Below are 22,908 nucleotides of genomic sequence, written 5' to 3'. Positions count from 1 at the left end.
TTCCTCACACTCACTTGACATCTCATTACTCTACCAGATTATCAGACACATAGTTCAAATTTTAGACTTAGGGTCATGCAGTGGTGTATCTCTATGTCATGGTTAGAGCCACACATTAATAAATTACTATGCCTAGTCATGCATCATTTTCATTGCATCAGGATATCATTTTAGCCATCATGCTTCAGAGATAAGCTATGTTCACAAGATATAGAAATGCCGGTTCAATAGTAAAAATAATCAGTCTCTTGGGAAAAAGAACACAGGCAAGAAAACCCCAAAAGAGGATAGTGAATTGGGCTACTCAGACTTCACCCTAGCACTCACTTTCCATTTACCCCAACCGCAACAAAAAGATATGCAATTGTCCCCAATGCATAAAAAATTGAAATACCAGAGTGGTAGGTGAAGCAAACCAGCGCCGATGATCATCAAACTAGTGGGTCCGATTTCTCGGAATCCACTACCGCTGTAGTCTGGACACCCTCGGTAGTGTCCTCATCAGCAATAGAACTATCAGCAGTGCCTCTTGCTATCACCACATCTCTGGAACTAGATGCTCCAGCAGTTGACTCTACAGCCTGATCCGACTCTCCTCCTCATCAGCAAGCGAGGCCCTTCTCGCAGCCTCCATCTCACGGCTCTCCTCCTTCCGTGCTCTAGCCTCATCCTCCTCTTGACCCTTACGCCTCTTGGCATGCTCTCGAAGGGGAGGTGGTTGAATCTCAGAAGTGGCAAATAAGGCCGCCATCACTATGTCCTCAGCAGGCTCTGCAGAAGGGGACTCAGACCAAAGCACCCTAGCCTCTAGTATCATATCAATGTCCGCTCGCAGACTTTCGACCGCAGCCTAAAGGGACGACACGTCCACCTGAGGGGCTGGCAGGGCTAGCACCCACAACTCTAAAGCGTCCAAGTGCTAATGAACCTCAGTGATCTTACGCTCTGTGTCCTGGACCATTTTATGCTCCAAGCTCTCTTCTGCCTTAGCAATAGACCTCTGTATCCAAGGATGGATGTGATGCAGAATTGTAGCAATCTGTGCCTCTAGTTTCTGGACCCTAGAAAGTGGGACAACAGTGGGGAAAGGGGCTGGACGAGAGGAGCTCGGGCAGTGCTACTACCCGGGATAGACTCGACCAGGGTAGTGTCAGTGGTTTCAGCAGCAGCCTACGTAGCCGTGCGAGCATGTGCTACTGTATCAGCCAGATTTTCACCAAGTAGAGGAAACTCTGGACGGGGCCTTCTGCGTGGAGCCAACTCATTGTCCTTATCCCTGATGAGGCCGATATCAACAGTGCCCAGCGGAGTCTTGAGCTGATCAATGTGCCATATGGGCACACTTGCAGACCTGCATAAGGAAAATATCATGCACGAAAGGGTAAGTAGTTGTGACCTTGAAAGCCCTCTCGTGTATGACCTCCTGTAGAAGCCAAGTGAAGTCCACCTCAAACCCGGATATCATCGCTGCCATCAGATTTGCATGATCCCATGTGACTATATTATCAGCGGTTGTGGGTAAAGGCAGTGGAGAACAATCAACCATAAAAACTTAGTCGTGAAGGTCAAGTTAGCCTTCTTGATGGCTCCATTTGGCTCCGTTACCCAGTCGGTACCCTCTCCATTAACAAACAAGTGCAGGGCCATCCACCTCTTGGTGGTCAGTCTCAGCGATGGCTCATGCAAGAATTGTCCATCTTTTGCAATTTTCCACCAACAGTCGAACTCGGCAGTGAGAGGGATCTTGTTGGAATAAACATCCTCGCCGTATAGATACCGGCGGATGGACAACAGGGAGATATAGACCTGAATGCCACGTACTTGGACATGCTCAAGTGGGGCCTGTTTGGCGGGGGCAGCCCGCCTATCTATCTGTGATCTGATAGTAGCCACGTAAGAGGCGTAGAACTCTCGGAGCAACTCCTTACTATAACTGTCTAAAGAACCAGCTGTCCACTCCAGCCGGTGTCTAGTGAAGAGATTGTGGATATCTGGCATGGTGGGAAGACTTCCCGTAAGGACCCGCCTGTCCAGTGTAAGGGTCCGTGTCATGAAACCTTTATCATTTAGAAACTTGGCTTCGGAATACACTTGATATTGCCCATAGACACATTATCAGTTGGGCTGGTCGGCAACTGGGGTGAGAGCAACAGTCGGTGAGCCTGGAGTGGAATCAAAACTGTCAGTCTCATCAGACGAGGCAAACTGTGCAGATGTGGCGGGGGTAGGAACTTAGGCGGACCCAGAGGCTTCCTCTGACCACGAAACTCCTAAGGAGCCATACACTCCTTCTTCATGTGTAGCTGACCCTGAAGGTGTGCTGGTCAGTGTGCGCTCCTCATCAGACTAAGAGGTAGTGACTACGCCGGATGCCACCTTTTTGGGCGTAGCTATGGTAGCTCATGCAGCTCGTGATGGAGTGTCAGTGCCGAGGGGCATGTACTCAGGGTCATTCTCATCATCAGAGCCTATCACCAGTCGAGAAGACAGGGCGACAGACTTTGAACGCCTATGTGCGTAAACTTGATCTCTTTTTGGTGCCATTAGAGATAGTACTTGTAAAGAATCAATATTAGTACGAGAAGGATCAAACAAGACGAGCAAAAATGACACAAATCAGATATAAGAGCTAAGGTGTAATGAATTTTCTACAGTAATAGTGAAACACGATGGACCTGGTGACGACTCGTCGTGAGTATGACGGACCGTAATGGGGTCCATCATTTCTTACTTCAACTATGTTTATGTGGATACCCCTAAAGGAATGTCTCTGACAAGTATGACAGCTAAGTAGAACGGATCGTCGTGACAATGACAGTCAGTCGTCTATGTCCGTCGTGGGGTACTTAGAAAAAAGTATGGAAACCCTTAGGAGAGGGGTTTCTGACCGTCACGACGGTTGTGCAGGACGGACCATCGAGGTTATGATGCTCCATCTTAGATGTCTGTCAGTACAAACTTAGAAAAAATGGGAGACCCTTAGTACAAGGGTCTCTAACAACCATTACCGTTCTGCAGGATGGACCGTCGTGGGTATAACGGTCCGGCGTAGATGTCCGTCAGAGGAAACTTAGAAAAAATGGGAGACCCTTAGGACAAGGGTCTCTGATAACCATTACCGTTGTGCAGGATGGATCGTCGTGGGTATAACGGTCCGGCGTAGATGTCCGTCAGAGGAAACTTAGAAAAAGTGGGAGACCCTTAGGACAAGGGTCTTTGACAACCATGACGGTTGTGTAGGACGGACCGTCATGGAAACGATGATCCGTTGTAGATGTCCGTCAGAGGTCACTTTGAAAAAATATAGAGACCCTCAGGAAATGGGTCTCTGACCGTTATGAAGGTTGTGCAGGACGGACCGTCGAGGGTAAGACAATCCATCGTAGATGTCCGTCAGAGGACACTTAGAACAATTATGGAGACCCTCAAGAGATGGGTCTCTGGCCGCCATGACGGTTGTGCAGGATGGACCGTCGAGGGTATGATGGTCCGTCTTAGATGTCCATCAGAGGACACTCAGAAAATGTTGGAGACCCTTAAGAAAAGGGTCTCTAATAACCAAAACAGTTGTGCAGGACGGATCGTCGTGGGAACGGCGGTCCATCGCATGTATTCGCTGGTCGAAACTTAGAGAAAATGAACAGCAGGGTTTTTGAAAAGACCCTATGATGGTCCGTCGTGGGAAAGACGCTCCGTCGCAGTTATCTGTTGGTTGACACTTAGAGAAAATGAATAGTAGGATGTTGGAACAGACCCTATGACGGTCCATCGTGGGTACGACGGTCCGTCATTGGGGTCTCGTTCTGTCATTCAGTTATAGAGCTGGGGATGCCACAATCACCCCTTATGACTCAAATTGAATTCTTAGTGTCAACATACATGTTTCTAATCCAAATACCTAGCAAACTAGCAATGTTAAAGCACCGATTTCTAGAGTTTTAACAATGCAATTTGAGGATTCTCAACCTAGGTCAGACAAAATTGGATCAAAGAATGAAGACCCACCAAAAATAAATAGGCTTATACGAATTAAAAACAAAAATAATATGTAAATGGGTAGAAATAAGAGACACATACCTGAGAAAAGGAGAAAGACAAGCAAGTGAGAAACTTGGTTAGCAAGAACAGAACCACAGCAGCAGCTCCAACCAGTAGAGAGTATATTTTAGGAATTTGGGTATTTGGGGAAGTGATTAGATAGAAAAGAGATGTAGGACGTTCGAAGTTTAAAAGGAAGGGAAATGTGAGAAAGAGTTAAGGAAATGGGTGAAATGAAGGGGTGGGGTTTTTAAATGTTAAAATTTTTTAAAATACCCCCAACCGGGTCGGGTTGGATATGCTCATTAATGACCCAACGAGTCCCCGATGACGGTCCGCTGAGGATGCGATGGTCCATCATTTGTTCCGTCGCATGTGCCCTAGTTTTGAAAATAAATGAAAGATGTACCTAGCACGACGAGTTCATGCAACGTTCCGTCGCATGCGTGACGGTCCGTCGATGTATTTGTCAGTGACTGTTGTAGAGTGATTTTCTGCTGAATTTCCTGGTGATGTGCTACCTGCAAATTTAAAACTCATTAGTAGAAACCAATACTAGAAAGAAAACAATAGGTATTGGGTTGCCTCCCAACCATCGCCTGATTTAACGTCGCGGCACGACAAAAGACACTTGATTACTCAGACTTCATCAAGATGATATGCCTCAATCACTTCATTCGCCGATTGAGCATTCCCAAAATAGATTTTATTCGTTGTCCATTCACCTTGAACCGTACACCGTTCGTGGTTTCCAACTCAACTCCTCCATGAGAGAATAGTTGGGTAACAAAGTAAGGGCCAGTCCATTTGGACTTGAGCTAGCCAGGAAACAAGCGCAACCTAGCATTGAATAAAGCACCAAATACCCAACCATAAACTCTCGTTTTTCAATTTTTAGGTCATGGTACTTCTTCATCTTTTCTTTGTAGAGGGCTGAGCTTAGATAAGCTTTCAGGCGAAATTCATCGAGTTCATTCAACATAGTTGATCGTTGTTCTGCAACTTCGTTCCAATCCATTTTCAACTTCTTCATAGCCCACATGGCTTTATGCTCTAATTCAACCGAAATATGACAAGCTTTCCCATATACAAGTTGGTATGGGTACATACCTATGAGAGTTTTATACGCTGTCCGGTAGGCCCAAAGAGCATCATCCAGCCTCCTTGACCAATCCTTTGTACTAACGTTCACTGTTTTTGACAATATATGTTTGATCTCCCTATTTGACACTTTAACTTGCCCACTGGTTTGAGGATGGTAAGGAGTGGCGACATTATGGAGAACCCCATATTTCTCCAATAATCCCTTGAACAATCTGTTGCAAAAGTGGGAGCCCCCATCACAAATAATTGCCCTTGGGGTGCCAAAACGATAGAATATATTATTTTTTAAGAACGCAGTGACACTCTTCCCTTCATTGTTTGTGAGGGCGATAGCTTCCACCTATTTAGATACATAATCAACCGCTACTAAAATATACCTCATTTCATGAGAACTCACAAAAGGACCCATAAAGTCAATACCCCAAACATCAAATAACTCAATCACAAGAATGGGGTTTAGAAGGAGCTCTTGCTTTATTAAAATGTCGCCATCTTTTTGGAATCTATCAAATGCTTTAGCGAACTCATGAGCATCTTGATGAAGAGTTGGCCAATAGTAACCACATTGTAATATCTTATGAGTGGTTCGGATACAACTATGATGTCCACCAACGGGTGAGGAACAGTATGGCTCTAAAACACTCAACATCTCACATTCTGGCACACAACTCCGAATAAGCCCATGGGCACAACTCCTATATAAGTATGGTTCATCCCAAAAGAATTTGTTCACATTGTACATGAACTTTTTTCTTTAATGAAAGGAAAAGTCCGATGGAATAATATCACTAGCCAGATACTTTGCGAAATCTGCATACCATGGAATTAAGTCTTCTCAGGCAGCAAATACATGCTCATCGGGGAAAGTATCATCAATATCAGTCTTATTCCCTAACTCTCTCATAGCTTCATCTTCTAGATGGGACAAGTGATCGGCAACTTGATTTTTGGTCCCTTTTCTATCCCTCACTTCAAAGTCAAATTCGTGTAGCAGTAATACTCAACGATACAACCTCAGTTTTGCATCCTTCTTTGCCATCAAATATCTCAATACTAAATTGTTAGTATGCACTATAACACTAGTACCTAGCAAATAAGAATAAAATTTTTCAAAAGCAAAGACTACTACAATGAGTTCTTGCTTAGTCACTGTGTACTTCTTCTGAGCTTCATTTAGGGATTTACTAGCATAGTAAATGGGGTGAAGGATTTTGTTCTTTCTTTATCCCAATACTACTCCAAGAGCAACCTCACTAGCAATGCACATCACCTCAAATGGACTATTCCTATCCGGAGAAATAATGATAGGTGCAGACACCAATTTTTCTTTCAGCTCGCCAAATATTTTAAGACAGGATTCATGAAAATTAAATTTACAATCTTTCTCCAGCAGTTTGCACAACGGATGTTCAATTTTTGAAAAATCTTTGATGAATCTTCGGTAAAAATTTGCATGCCCAAGAAAGCTTCTCACACCTTTTACAGAGATAGGTGGGGGAAGTCTCTAAATTACCTTGACTTTAGCTCGATCAACCTCTATGGCCTTTTTTTTAAATGCGATGACCCAAAACAATACCTTCTTTAACCATGAAGTGGCATTTTTCCCAATAAATTGCAGTCTTCACGTCTCTTAAGGACCTCAGATAAATTGTTCAAACACTGCTCGAATGATTCACCAACCACAGAAAAATCATCCATAAAAACTTCACTAGTATCTTCCACCATGTTGGAGAATATCGACATCATACATCTCTGAAATGTGGTGGGTGCATTCCACAATCCAAACGACATTCTCTTGAACGCAAAGGTCCCATATGGACAAGTAAAGGTGGTTTTCTCTTGATTTTCTAGTGCAATAGAAATCTGATTATACCCCGAATATCCATCAAGAAAACAGTACCACCCTTTTTCGACAAGTCTATCCAACATCTGATCCATGAAGGGCATATGAAAATGGTCTTTTTCAGTCCATGCATTTAATTTATGGTAATCCATACACACCCTCCATCCAGTAACCGGTCTCATTGGAACAATTTCATTTTTCTCATTGGGGACCACTGTCATTCCCCCTTTCTTAAGTACACACTGAACAGGGCATACCCAACTACTATCGGCGATCAGATAAATTAATCCGACATCAAACCACTTATTGATTTCCTTCTTCACGACCTCTTGCATAGGTGGATTTAAGCGTCTCTGGTGCTCAATACTTGGCTTATGATCAGGCATGGGTTTGATTTTATGAGAACAAATACCAGATGGGATCCCAATAATGTCCGCAATATTCCACCCAATAGGTCTTTTGAACCTTTTTAGCACTTTCACCAAACTCTCAACTAGTTTTTCATTCAGATCTAATGCAATGATTAGAGGAAAAGTGTCACCATTTCCTAAGAATTCATACCTGAGATGTAGTGGGAGAGATTTTAGTTCTAACTTTGGAGCCTTCTCTATAAATGGTTTCGCGGGTGGAGACTCGTGATTCTTCATGTATAACTCATATTTCTTTGGTTTAAACTGAACATCACCTCGATCAAGAGCCGCGACTAATGACTCATATTCTTAAATGCAATCGTTAACAAAATTCATTATCACTGTCGCTAATGCTTCTACACCTGACGTTCTTCTAATCGTGTCTTAGATGACTCACTAACTTTTTAAGATATAGCAGATACCGATTGTAACTCACCACTCTGGCTCATGGACCAACAAATGTTGAAGGTCACTTCTTCATTGTTCAACCAAAATTTCATCTGCCCCTTTTCCATATCAACTAAGGCTTTACTCGTAGCAAGGAATGGCCTCCCAATAATAATAGGTACTTCAAAATCGACTTTTCAATCAAGAATATCAAAATCTGTTGGAAATATGAACGACTCCATTTTACTAGCACATGGAGTATCCCTATAGGCTTTTTTACTGTTCGATCGGCCATCAGTAGCCGCATCACAATGGGCTTTGGATCACCCAAACCCAACTTTTTCTAAATCGAGAGGGGCATGAGATTTATGCTTTCCCCCAGATCATATAATGCTTTTGCAAAATGTAATAACCCGATTATACAAGGAAGACTGAACGCACCCGGATCTTCTTTCTTTTGTACCAGTGATCTTGTAGCAATAGCACTACAATGTTGTATTCTATCATCATCCTCAAAGGTGACCAATTTTTTCTTTGTAACCAGATCTTTCATAAAAATGGCATTACCGGGCATTTGTTCTAAAGCATATACCAAAGGGACATTGATAGAAAGTTGCTTCAACATTGTTATAGAACACAAATATTTACCATCCTTGGTTTTTTTCACTGATCTTTGAAGAAATGGGAGGGGGGGTCTAGGCATGGGAGTTACCTTTTTAGGCACTTCAGCATCTTTTCCAGTGCTATCTTCTGCTTCCCCACTACCCTCTACCACTTTATCATTATCTTTTTTCATCTTTTTCTCATTAGACGGCATAGATGGGTCAATGGTTTGCTTACCACCCCGAGTAGTGATTGCCATACAATGTCCATCATGTTTTGGATTTTGGACAGTGTTGCTAGGAAGAGTTCCCGGTCGTCGTATGTTCACAGTTGCAGATAATTGGTCCAATTGTAACTCAAGCTGCTTAATCGATATTGCATGTGTATCGACAATCTGCCCAATACCCGCTAAATCACTCCTCAACTCTTTAGTGTGATCATCACTAGCATCGAAACTCCTCATCATTTTGTGCAACATATCCTCAACTCGCGCCATACTATCTCCACCATCCCTAGGAGTAACTTCACAATTTTGAGGAGGAACATAGGGCACATTCCTATCATTTCTATTACCATAGTTAGCCCTGTTGAACTTGTTGTCGGAGTTGTATTTTCCATCTCTAACATAATGACCCTCACAGTTATAGTTACCATAGATCAACCCTTGGTTCCCTTGACCTTGGCGCCAATTCTTCTTATTAGAACCTTCGGCACTTAGTCGGAAACCCCCCGTCTGCTCATTTACTGCATAGGAATACTTCTGATAATAGCATTCATCATTTGGTGGTGGTGGTTTAGACAAGTAGTTAACTACATTTATCTTTTCGGCACCCCTAGTGACATGTTTTAATACTAACCCAAACTCATTTCTCATTTGAGCCATCTCTTCACGAATATCATCTGTGGCTAGGTTGTGAGTTGATTGCACTGTGAAGGTATTTCTCCCAGTATCTGATTTCCTAGTACTCCAAGCTTTATTATTCTGGGATATTTTCCTTATCTTTTTGGCAATCTCGGCATAAGCACACTCCCCATAAGAACCACCCGCTATAGTATCCAAGACCGTCTTATTATTATCAATATGTCCCCGATAGAAGTATTCCTTTAGTAACTCATCATCTATGTTGTGATTGGGGAAGCTTCTCAAAAATGAGGTGAATCTATCCCAAGAACTACTAACTGACTCTCCTGGTAGTGCCAAAAAGTTGTTCACTCTGTCTTTGTGGTTAAGTTTATTGGAGACTGGTTAGTAAAGTGCTAAGAAACGTCCCTTAGTTGGTTCCAAGTGAAAATTGAGTTATAAGGGAGCTCAGTGAACCAAATAGCAGCCTCTCCCGTTAGTGAGAGAGGAAAGACTCTTAGCCCTATTACATCCAAATCTAAATAAGGACTCCCTACACAGTTTTTACACACTGTCCTTACCTTAGTTATATGGGCATGTGGATCCTTAGAAGGTAGACCTTAAAACAAACCTCTAGCAGTGAGCATTTGCATCAGACTACTAGTTACCACAAAGGTGTGGCCTTGTGGTTTAGGGGACAAGACAAGTGTCCCATCAGATCCTGCTATATTATCATAGCCTCTATAGTATTCTTGAGGATGTGGGGTGGGATGTTTTCCGCTTTGTTCATTTTCACCCAGATCATCGGGTAATAACTGACCATGAACATCAACTAGAGTTGGGATGTTTTGGTTTGGATCATCATCATTAATACCCATGTTTCAATTCATATTGCGGAGTGTACGCTCTAATTCGTGATCGTAGGGAAACAAGGGTTCTCTTCCTCTCCATGTAATTTGGCTTACAAGGATGATAGTTCTGCAAGAATCAAAAACAATAAAAAGGTAAAATTAAGAAAATATTGACTAAATCTTAGTAATAAGTTTAAGTTAATCTAAAAGATACTTTACCCGACAGGGGTACCAAATTTTATACGCTCAAACTTACTTCTGAAATAAGAAGTAAAGTGGATGTATCAAGTAAAGAACCCAAAAATGAGGTTGGGATCGTTCCCACGACGAAAATAGTTCAGACTTAACTTTAATCTATTATTAATATTATTTAGTCAATTATTTCCTTAGAATACAAAAGACAATAAAAGGGGGGTTTTTAATTCTAAATGAATGAAAATAACTAACTAAAGTAAAGTAAATAACTAACAGATTTAAATATTGGAGTTCAATCAATTAATAAAAGTAACTAGGGTTTAAGTGTTCGCCACAGGTTCCTAACTTGATAATTCTAACTATAACAATTCTTTCCTAGTATCTTGCATGCAAAGTTATAAGTTATGGATTCTTAAATCCTTGCTCTTGCATCTAGAAATTTCACTCCGCACCTTGGTCCGGCTACGTGTGTTGCTATACTAACCCTTTCCTTTACCTCATATTAAGCATTGTATTCGATATTTGACTAAGTTATTACCTCGTACCAATCAATACTAGCCTATTAGATACTATACACTAAATGTACGTTGATAATTCTTTTCCTATTATCTACCTCCTTGGTCCGGGAAGCAGCATTAAGGCGAGTTCTGACGTTGTTCATCCTATAAAAAGACTTCTAAGAGAAAGAATTATCAATACATGCAAGACACTATTCTAGAATTGTTATTTTAGTTAGATTTTACCTCATTATTCACTCATGGTTCCCACAACCCTAGTTATGGAGTTTAGTTACCCATAGTCATAATCACAATATTCATAAATGTAATATAAGAATTCATGAACTTACTTCAATGAGGAAGAATAAAATCCAGAAAAGCACTTGATTAATCAACAAACGCACCAACAAACAATTCAAGAAAAAGTGTATCAATTACTAAAATTAATCAAGGACTAAAGATTCTCCAAAATTATAACAATCACAAAGTCTAATAACAAAGAGTCTACTAACAAAGAGTCTAACCCCAAAAACGAGGTTTATCCAACTATTTGTAAAAAAATAATAACCTAATAAAAAAGGACTCTAATTGCTGAAAATTTGTCAAAACACGTCCGAGTCGGCGGACCTCGTGACGGGCCTCTATGGTCACGATGGTTCCGTCATGGCCTCCGTCATCTATACTTTACAAATCCTTCTACTGCTTTCTTCATTACCCTCGACGCACAAGTATGAAGGACCATTCCAAGAACGACAGTCCGTCGAGGGTCTCCGTTCCATAACACTTAAATTTTTTGGAATTTGGGTAGTGGGACTAATCTCTGATCATCATGATGAACTAGTAGGACGGACCGTCGTGGCTATGACGGTCCGTCATGAACTTCGTGATCCCACACTTAGGTCAGACTTCCCCATCTTCCTTCAACAGCTTCACTACGATGCCACCTACAGACCGTCACAAGCTCGACGGATCGTCACAAGCCCTGTAGGTGGTAACTTTTCTGCATTTCTTGCTCAAAATCTTTTGCGTTCATCTTTAGACATATTTCCTACAAATAAAGAGAAACTTAAATTAAAATCAATACAAAAAGGCTTTTGGACACACACTAAACATAAGGGAAAAACATTAAAAATACAATGAAACCACGGTATATCATTTACCAAATGAACAAGGATAAAGTCTCAATGGGGCTTTATGAGGAGTAAATTTCATGGTAGTTATACAAACAGTAAAACCTCTATAAATTAGTACTCGATAAATTAATAATCTCTCTAAAATAATATATTTCTCTGGTCCCAACTTGGGCCAATGGAAAAAGTCACCACTTTTTATAAGATAATATATTTTCAGAAGACCCCTATATAAATATATGGTCTCATTAATATCATAAATTAATAATTCTTTAAAGTACAAATATATCTAAGACAATTTGGTGAAATATGATAATATTGTGTTATAGTTTTTCTTAAAATTTAAATATAGTTGAAGCTCATCTCTAACTTTTCTTATTGCTTTCAAGAGCTTTGGTGTTGTCTTTACGAACTGCACCATAAAATTATGAAGAGTTTTAGATGCGATAAGTGTTTCCTTATGTGTATCTGGTTCCAAAGGTACAATACATATTCAACTTTATCATCAGCATTGTTTTTTTCGATGGTATCTAAAATTTTGTCTGAATTGTAGACCTCTGAACAAGTATCACTTTCACTTGGATAATTCAACATGTTATTGACATTCATTTTACTATGGTAATCGAGATCATCAATCATGACCTCAAGATCATGAATGAAATTTTCACAAGTAGGTTCATTCAGATTCTCTGAGATTGCATCTCCGAAATGATTTTTACAGTATCGAAACAATTATTATTGTATCTTGTTGAACATTTGTTGTTCAAATAGGAATTGCATAATTGAAAACATCCAAAACATTGATATTTGTTGGATCATTTTCTCCCACTCCATAGCCTTCTAATATCCTACAATAAATTATATTCGATAATACATCTTGAAAGCTTTTATTATCACAGCATAACAATGTTGAAATTAATAAGATACAATGATTTTGATGTATTCGATATATTTTATGTATGATAATTTTTTTATGTGAAATCGATAAATATGATACATAAATTAGTAAGATACATGCATTTGAGATAATCAAAATTAAACTTCATCAAATCATAAACTGTTCTATAAATTAATAAAATATTATTTTATTGATTAAATAATATCTCTATAAAATAACAAAATTTCATGGTCCGACCTATATTAATTCATAGAGGTTTTATTGTAGAGTCAAGAATTGGCTATTTGAAAAAACGTCTCAAACAGATTCTCTTAGTTATACAAGCTACTCATTCAACACACCCAAGGAAAGTTCTAGACATCAACTTAAGAAAGAACCAATAAATTCTCACCGCACATGGCATTATGACACATATAAGGAGGTTTCAACCGACATGATCATACAAGTTGCATTGCGGTATCACTACTCAATTAAGCCCATTATTTTTTTTCTCTTTTTTTTATTTTTTTTGTTTTGAGTCAAACTTAAAAACACAAATTAATGATAAGGTCAACAAGTTATTGCATTCTGGCAAGTATAACTACCCATGAAGTTTGGCTAATTCACTCGGGCAAAAGACCAAGGTTGGTTATGCAATCCTACTCCTCCATGTGACTAATTTTCCCTTAAGACGGTTATCATCCATCCATCATTGGGAACTATCACCCCTAAGACGACTCTAAGACGCAACAAAGTAATAAACTAATCCTATACGATTCAAAGGGACAATCCTCAGTAAAAATAAACTTTGAGGAACCCAAAAGAAAAAATATAAAAGGAACTAACAAATAACCTCAATAAAACAGCAAAAAAACTATATACATGGAGAATACCCCACCCCACACTTTAAAGACAAGCATTGTTATCTGTGCACAAGTAAAACAAAGTAAGAGGTAGGAATACTCCCTGGGGCCTCTAGACCTCATTTTACCACAGTCGAACACCATTAAGGCATTCGCCTTATCTACACTATCATCTTATTATTCACCATCCATTGCTTCATTAGTGGTAGGCTCATCATCATCCAAACATTCCGAAAAAGTAGGGTCGGTCTTGCACAGAAATACAACATTGTCAATCAAAGGAAAACGCTCTGTAAAGGTCTATATTTTATCATTTTTGACATGGCGACCTTCAATTCGAAACTGCAACTCAGCCATACCAAACATACTGGCCATGACGCTTTCATCGCAAACTTGCTTGTCTGGGGTCGAAAAGACAGGCCGATGAGATGTGTCTAAAGCCTTCCTGCGAGTTACATCAACCAACTTACCCGTCAGATCCAGGTGCCTAGTAACAGTCATGTTCACCTCTTCCTTCTCAATCTCATGAACCTTCAGAAAATGGGTAATTAGTCCCCCACAATAGAACCTCCACCTCATATTATTCCTACTTTTCATCATATTCTGTCTCAAAACAGCCCTAACATAATGGGCATCCCTTTCATCAACATAGACTATAACCACCCTGTCCCGAGCTATATCAGTCAAATGTTTAGCATGAAGTAACACGATACATACTATTTTCAACTACACTCTAGCCACCTGATTAAAATTAGTAAAATGGAGGGTATTTGCCTCCCAGTATCCTTATTACTTTCCCACTAAGTATTCGAGTCAATCCCACACAAAATATGTCGGATATCCTTGTCAGGAGGTTTATCCTTCAAGTCATTAAATATATCAGGATCACAATTAGGGGTCATCAATACCTAATTAAGCATTCAGGCAGAAAACTTAACATATTTTCCCCACACATGCACAGTCTAATACTTTTTTTTAGTGAACCAATTAGCATAAAATTCAAGCACAAAAATTGCAATATCCTATACTATAAAACATAAATTCCAATCCTAGTGCATTTATAGTTCGATAAATAGAAAAAAACTGGGAATGTAACCATACCTTATTCACAAATTCATCACTCCTGTATTTTGCTACATATCATTTGAACTATTCCCAACCATACCTTTCCACCATTTGTTTGCAAAATTTTTGTGTCTATTCCCAGCAACTAGAGGATCCAAAAGTTTCACCCTTTCGACTTCTCTTTGAACCCATCACATTCTTCACTTTGGGAGCCATTGAAACCTTTTAAGAAGACAAAACTAGAGAAAAAATAAAAATAATTGGAGGAGGGGTCGGTTTGGACAGTTGTGATGATGGAGAATGAAAGAAAGTGAAGTGGTGGATTTATAGCAGGTGATGGGAGCATAAACGTTTTTGGAGGTTAATATTGTATTTTAATGAAGGTAGTGGGAGTTTGAGGGGAGAAGAAGAGTAGGGAGAGAATTGGGGAATGAAAACGTGGGTATAGGAGAAAATTGGGGATTTGGGGGGGTTTATTTGGAATGGGTCAGGAAGACACGGGTGAAATCTGGAATTTAGAAAAATCTGAGGTTGGGGAAATGGTGAGATGGCGCGCCTCTATCGCATCCAAAAGAGTGCTCTGTCTTTTAGGTCTTGGAATGGCATGCCCCATAGTGTGAATCTGCAAGCATTAGGCGCGATGGCAGGGTAACACGCCTTTATCGCAACTGAAACTTTCTCAAAGGTTTTCGGCCAGGCGCGGCAAGCATGCTAGTGCGCCTGGTTCAATTTTTTTTTACGATTACACACTAAGTTACAAATAATGAAAAATTCTAAGTAGCTAAAACTAACCAATAATTTAAGAATTGAAACTATGCTAATAACTGAAATTCAAAACTAAAGCAAAACCGCCTATCTATTACACTTTATGCATGGATTGCCTCTCAAGTAGCGCTTGATTTAATGTTACGGCAAGATGTAGCTTAGATCATTCACTACTTATATCTAAAGCTTTCTGATCTCGATCCGCTTCACGAAATAAAGCTTCACCCTTTGCGCATGGCGATAAATTTAGGGCCAATTTCACCTTGAAGTTAACTGCACCATGTTATGTAATACTCACTACTTCGAATGGACCATGCCATTTATATTTGAGTTTTTCGGGGAATAACCTTAATCTGGAGTTAAAGAGTAATACCTTATCACCCAAATTGAAGGTACGGGCCACTATTTGTTTGTCATGCCACCTCTTTGTCTTTTGTTTATATATTTTGTCAATATCATAGGATAGGATCCTAAACTCTTCAAATTCATACAGCCGATTCACTCTATTTTCACCGTCTAGCTTCAGGTCGAAGTTTAACTTCGTAATGCCCATAAAGCTTGCTGCTCAATTATGTCGGAAGGTGATATTCTTTTCCAAACACGATGTGGTAGGGATAATAAGTGTCTTGTACGCAGTCCTATAAGGCCACACTGCATCATCTAACTTCTCAGACAAGTCTTTTTTTTTGCATTCACCATTTTCTGCATAATCTACTTAACCTCTTTATTTTACACCTCCACTTGGTCATTCATTTAAGGGTGATAAGTTGTAGCAACCTTATGGCGAATATCATTATTAATAATAAGGTTCTTAACAAGATGGTTAATGAAATTCTTACCTCCAACACTTTTAATTGCCCTTTAAGTGCCAAAATAAGTGAAGATGTGCTTCTTGATGAACTTTATCACCACCCTTGAGTCTTTAGATGGAAGAGCGACCGCATCGATGCATTTTCTCACATAATCTACTTCCATAAGTATGTATAGGTTTTAGATGGAAGAGCGACCGCCTCGACGCATTTTCTCACATAATCTACTTCCATAAGTATGTATAGGTTTCCATTAGATGGTGGAAATGGACTCATCAAGTCAATACCCCATATATCAAAGATTTCCACCTCCAAAATATTATTTAGGGGCATCTCATGCCTTCTTGAAATGGTACCAAATCTATGGCACCTATCACAGCCCTTCACAAAAGCTATAGAATCTTTAAACAATGAGGGCAAAATGAAACAAGATTGTAGTACCTTATGACTTATGAGCAGTGCGCTCCCCTCCATGGTGAACTCCATATTGTCTAGCATGACAAATCTTAAGAACTTTGTGAACCTCAGCCCCTGTAATGCACCTGCTCACTAACCGGTCTACAACATGCTTGAACATGAATGGTTCATTCTAGATATAGAACTTGACATCATGATTAAGCTTATTCTTTTGTTGGGTGGTTGCATCCGAAGGATAATCACTACTTACAAGCAAGTTAACAATGTATGCATACCATGACACTCTAGAGACGTTTAATGCCATTAATTGTTCATCGAAAAAATCTTCCCAGATTTTCTCACCCTCATTCAAATGTGTAAAATCCTCCATAGTGGATAAGTGATCGGTGATTTGATTCTCAGTTCCTTTCCTATCTTTAATCTCAAGATCAAATTCTTGGAGAAGAAATATACATCGAATAAACCTTGTTTTAGCATACTTATTAAATAGATACCTAATAATTGCATGGTCAGTAAAAAAAACACTTTTGTACTTACCAAATATGATCAGAACTTGTCAAAGGTGAATACTAAAGATAGCATCTCCTTCTCAGTCACTGTGTAATTAGATTATGTAGAGTCAAGGTGTTGCTTTCATAATAGATTGAGTGGAACACTTTGTTATTTATCTGTCCCAATACTGAACCCACCGCTACATCGCTTGCATTACACATTAGTTCAAATGGTAATCCCCAATCAGGAGCAATTAAGATGGGAGCCTCAATCAAGTTCCTCTTCAACATCTCAAAAGCTCTCAAACACAATGCATTAAAGTCAAACTTCAACTCCTTCTCCAAAATACTTCACATTTTTCTTGCAATCTTGGAAAAATCCTTGATGAATCGCCGGTAAAGACCTGCATGGCCAAGAATACTATGCACCCCTTTTACAGAAATGGGAGGGGGCAGTTTCTCAATGACTTCTACTTTAGCCTTATCAACATCCAAACAAAATTTAGATACCTTGTGTCCCAACACTATCCTTTATCGAACCAAAAAGTGATAGTTCTCAAGTTTAGCATTAAGTTGGTGTCTTTACATCTAGCTAGTACCTTATCGAGATTCCGGAGACCTACCTCAAAGAACTTCTCAAAGATTGAAAAATCATCCATGAAAACTTCTACAAAGTTTCCACCATGTCATGAAATATGGCCATCAAAAACCTTTAAAAAGTGACCAGCGCATTGCATAGGCTAAATGGCATGCGTCTGAAAGCATATAAGCCATAAGGACAAATGAATGTTGTCTTTTCCTGATCCTTGGGTGCAATCAAGATCTGGTTGTAACCAAAATACCTAGATAGGAAGCAAGAGTACTCCTGCCCTGCAGTTTGTTCAAGCATCAGATCAATGAATGGAACAGGATATTAATCTTTTCGGGTAGCATCATTTAGTTTCCAGTAATCCATACAAATTCACCACCCGATCACTACTTTAGTGGGAATCAGCTCATTCTTTCGTTCCTTACCAAAATCACACCTCGTTTCTTGGGAAGACATAGTAACAGACTCTCCCACTTACTATTCGATATTGGGTACACAATCCCAGTATCTAACCACTTCATAACTTACTTTCTTACCACTTCTTTCATCACAAAATTTAGAAGGCGTTAATGTTGTGCTTTGAGTTTATGTTCCTCTTTCATGTAAATTTTCTGCATGCAGAATGCTGGACTAATCCCATGAATATCAGCCATCTACCATCCAATAGCTTTAATCCTCCGGTTCAATGTCCTCGATGCCGCATCAACCTGTAAATCAGAGAATTCTGTGAAAAATATAATATGCGACGTTTCATTACTAGCAAAATAAGCATACCTTAGGTGACCCGTTAGAACTTTTAGTTTTAACTTAGGGGCTTCTTTTGTCGATGGTTTTTATGAGGGGCCCAACTCGCGATCTAATGACTCTACTTGAATCCTACAAGTGTTTGCTAGAGATAGATTTAAGCATGATTTAATCTCTTGAGCTTTAATATCTCCCTCCTAACACGAACACTTTCTCTAACATATCTTCAGGAACAACTACATGTGATTCTACTATGTGATCAACCATAGTAATAACATAAATTTTTTCATACATTGAAGGCAATTTTAAAAAGCGGTAAACATCAAACAATTCAGCCTTATCATGTGCCCTCATGGTTATTTTACCGGCTACGATATCAATCAATGCCTTACTCGTGGCCAATAAATGTCATCCAAAAATAAATAGAATTTCAGAATCGGGTGCAAATTCTAAGACCACAAAAAATATAGGAAAATCAATAAACCTACTTGCACTAAAACATCTTCTATCACCCCCTCTGGCGTAGTAATTGATTTTTCCACGAGTTAGAGAATAATAATGGTTCTTTTTGGACTATGCAACTCAAGGTTTTGATACAAAGATAAACGGATCAAATTTATACTTGCCCCCCAAATCACATAACCCTCGGGCATGAACACTTTGCCTAATAGTAATTTGCACAATAAAACTACCTGAATCTTTTCACTTTTTAGGCAGTCTATTTTAGATCCATGGGCTTCACTCCTCAGTTAGTGTTATAGTTTCATAATCCGTGAGCCTCCACTTTCTCACCACAATGTCCTTCACGTATTTAGCATACTTCGGAATACTTTAAAAATGTCAACCAAAGATAGATTAACGGGAACATGCTTAAGTAGAGAGAGAAACTTACTGAAGCATTTATCTTCATTCTACCTCTTTAGACTTTGTGGAAACGGAGGTTGTTACTTCTTCTGAGCAGTGGGTACCTCTACATTGGATCTCTTTACTACCTCTTCCACTTTCTTTTCTTTGGTACTTACCTTAACATCTCTCTTCTTTGGGTAATTCCTCTAATTGTGACTCACTTCTAGTACTTACCGCATGTAATTGGGTTGCGCTCAGTATCACCTGGCAGTCCACCTTGGGGACTCAATTCCAACGAATTTTCCACTTGTACAACTTGTTTCTATAAACTCATTAGGGACATTTGGATGTTTCGAATGTTCTCATCCCACTAATCTATTATAGATCTTAACTTGGTCCCCATTTCAGTCATGAGCTTTTGGAAAAGCTCTTCATCGGTCATCAACCCCCCCCCTGGTACACTAGGATTTCAACTTTGGTTTGGATTTTGGTTTTATTACCCAGCCCCTTGGGCATGGTATTGATTTTCCCTTTGTGCTTGATTTTGGTTTTGGTTCCCATCCCATGAAAAGTTAGGATGGTTCCTCCAACTAGGGTTGTAACTATTAGCATAATTTTATTGGCCTGGTCCCTTTGCGCATTGCCCACATAATTCACAAAATACGGATTCACCTTACGTTTCTTAGTGTCATGGGTTCCACTACCACACACCCCATACCAATTTGCTGTCTATTGTACCACATTTTCCGGTGCTTGACTTAGAGCCAACTACTTAAAATGTAAGTTCATGCTATGTTGCATTGCATCTATTTTGGTATTTATGGTAGCAGTTTGGTCTACATATAAGACCCCTGCAACCTTTTGAGTTGTGGTTCTAGACATTTCTTCCTCATAACCTTGATTCCTTCCAAAAGTTTATCAAATAAATGGAAAAATGCTTCACATGTTATGCATAGGATCTTTCCACCTGATGCACTATTAGAAGAACACGCGCACTATAATTTAAACCCTCGAAGAAAGTGTGAGATAGTACCTCATTAGTTTGCATGTGGTGGGTAAGCATTCAACATTTGTTTAAAGCACGCCCATGTTTGGTACATGTCTTCCTCATGCTTTTAAGCAAAGTTTATTATCTCACCCCTCATCTTGTTGGTTTTATTGGATGGGAAGAATCGACTCTAGAATTTCTTTGTTAGACAATCCCAAGTAGTGATGGAGTTTGGTGGTTCACAATCTAACCATCGCCTTGCAACCCCTAGTAACAAGTGTGGAAACAATGTTAGTCTCACATAGTGCGGTAATACTCCAATTGGAATGTATGTATCAGTGATATCTATGAAAGTCCTAAGATGAATTTAAGTATCTTCATGGGGGAGACCTGTAACTTATCCATTAGAATGGAGGATTTTTACCATATTCCGCTTTACTTTAAATATACCTCTTGATGAGGTTTCCTGATAGTAGATGTCAAATTGGCAGAGAGTGGGACTGCCATATCTCGCACTAGTCTTGCTGGGGTGAGAGGAACTTGAAGGGGGTACTCATTTTTTATTCAAGTTCTCCATTATTTGGGTTTCTTGGGTTATTCAAATTTTTTAGATTATATATGTTTTCCTGATTATCATTGTGATGATATGCCAAAGGGTCTAACCCTAGTTCTCCATGTCATTCCTGGTTAGCCATTTTCCTCTTTCCGGTTCTTTGTAAGGTTCGACAAGGTCCAAGCCAGAACTAAAATTCAAATGTTACAGTAAAAAAGCTAAAATCAAGTAAATTAATTCCTAAATATTCTAATTGTAGACTTTAGAAAGATTGAATATAAATCAATTTCAAAGTCCCCGATAATGGCGCCAAAAACCTGTTTCTCCCCAGTATACACGTAAGTGTACATGGTCGCAAAAATAATAAAGATTCTTTAATAAGCGAGTTATCGTTCCCAAAGGACTTATGATCAACTTATATTCAACACTTAATTGTGCAACTAAAGTTAAAAGTAACTATTTCAAGATTTTAAGGTTTACGGTTTACTACGACTTACTATGCACTAAATAAAAGTAAACATAAATGGTGAACGACCTTGATATAATGTTCCTAGCAAGTTTAAAAGCAATTCAAGGGCTGCAACACATACTGAATATCATGCATCATATTTTTGGCTTAGAACTAACTTCAATTATCAATTTACAAGATAATAGGGTTGATAGTATGATCCGGGTTACACATCTTTCGTCACCTACCCCAGTTAGTTATCTAATTACATCATTGAGCGGGATTAAATAGACCAACTGGCGACCATTTATACTTCATCCTATTTTGTAACCAAGAAAGGTGTTCGTCTGGGCATCACCCCTGAACACTAATCAACTCAATTTAATGGGTGGACCGATCTCTCTATATTTCCTAGTCTATCTAATCTCTCCGTAGGTTGATTTTACGATTAATCACTATATTTATCTCTAGATGGCCAGTCAAGAAATACTCAAAAAAAGAATATAAAAGTAATTTGAATTGACAGCCGAAGATTAATTCATAATGCCTCACATATTCAACAATCAATTTGTAGCTACAACTCCAAAACTAGGGCATTCAGGTACTCATGCTTTTAGAAATCAAGAAAGGATAATTATTCATGCAAAAACCCGAAGAATAGAAGAGTTAAAAGGATTATAAACTTGATTCTTGCACTTTCACACTATCAAATGTCGAACCTAAAAATGGTGTCCATAAGATTTATTTATAATAGTAGATAAAGTTAAGAACAAATCCTACTCAAGTTATAACTCATAGTCAATGTTTAAAACTTGGAAAATTTGAAATTGGGTTAGGTCGGTGCGCCTAGCAACGCCTAACACTAAAGTACTTCATAGTGCAATGCGCCTCAATCACGCCTCAAGAGTGTCTCTGAGTGTCAGGCCTTGGCATGGCGCGACTAACAGTCTGTTCGGCAGGCCTTGGAGTCGCGCGCCTCGCCTAGGTGCTTCCATACTTGGCCATTTTCAAGATTATCTTTGATCCTTCTTTCTTTGTTCCAATGCAGATTTCTCCGAGAGTTCCTGAAACCACTAATCATGTGTGTAAGTGCAACATCATCACAATTATATCAAAAAATCAAGCTAATAACTCAAGATCATCCTCAAACATAATCAATTCATAGGCACTTATTTGCTACTTAGGCATATAAATATTCCTAAGATCGGTACGTGTGAAATAAGGGGTAAATTAGTATCTATTGTAACGACCCGAACCGTCGTTAATTAGTAGAAACAAAAATTTTGGGAAATTCTGGGCCACTGTCCAGCCATAGCGGGCCAAGATGCCGCTGGAGAGGTGACGCTAGAGCGGGATAACTTGACGTCATAGCGGATAATCGAGACAAATCATAAATTACGAGAAATCCTATCTTCTCCATCTTTCTAAAATACCTAATTAGGTCATAAAACACCCTATAAATCATACAAAAACTGCTTTAAGCTTGGGAATGAAAGATAAGGAGATTTCTAGCAAGGGGATGACGAAGTCTTACGGATTTTTGGCTAAATTCAC

The 22,908-nt window shown here is 39.3% G+C and overlaps 1 protein-coding gene across 1 annotated transcript; it reads right to left on the bottom strand.

The window, feature by feature from the left end:
* Positions 1–4,759: 4,759 nt before the first annotated feature.
* On the bottom strand, positions 4,760–5,791 carry LOC138348838 (uncharacterized). The gene is made up of 2 exons (XM_069298421.1): positions 5,520–5,791; positions 4,760–5,354 (listed from the first exon to the last, which is right to left on the bottom strand). The coding sequence occupies exons 1-2, from the start codon at positions 5,789–5,791 to the stop codon at positions 4,760–4,762; spliced, it is 867 nt and encodes a 288-aa protein (XP_069154522.1).
* Between the last annotated feature and the right edge of the window lie 17,117 nt (positions 5,792–22,908).

The sequence above is a fragment of the Solanum lycopersicum genome, chromosome 5, assembly GCF_036512215.1.
Source record: "Solanum lycopersicum chromosome 5, SLM_r2.1".
NCBI classification, from domain to species: Eukaryota; Viridiplantae; Streptophyta; class Magnoliopsida; order Solanales; family Solanaceae; genus Solanum; species Solanum lycopersicum.
The sequence above is the reverse complement of the archived record's forward strand: the minus strand, read 5'-3'. Positions and strand labels throughout refer to the sequence as shown.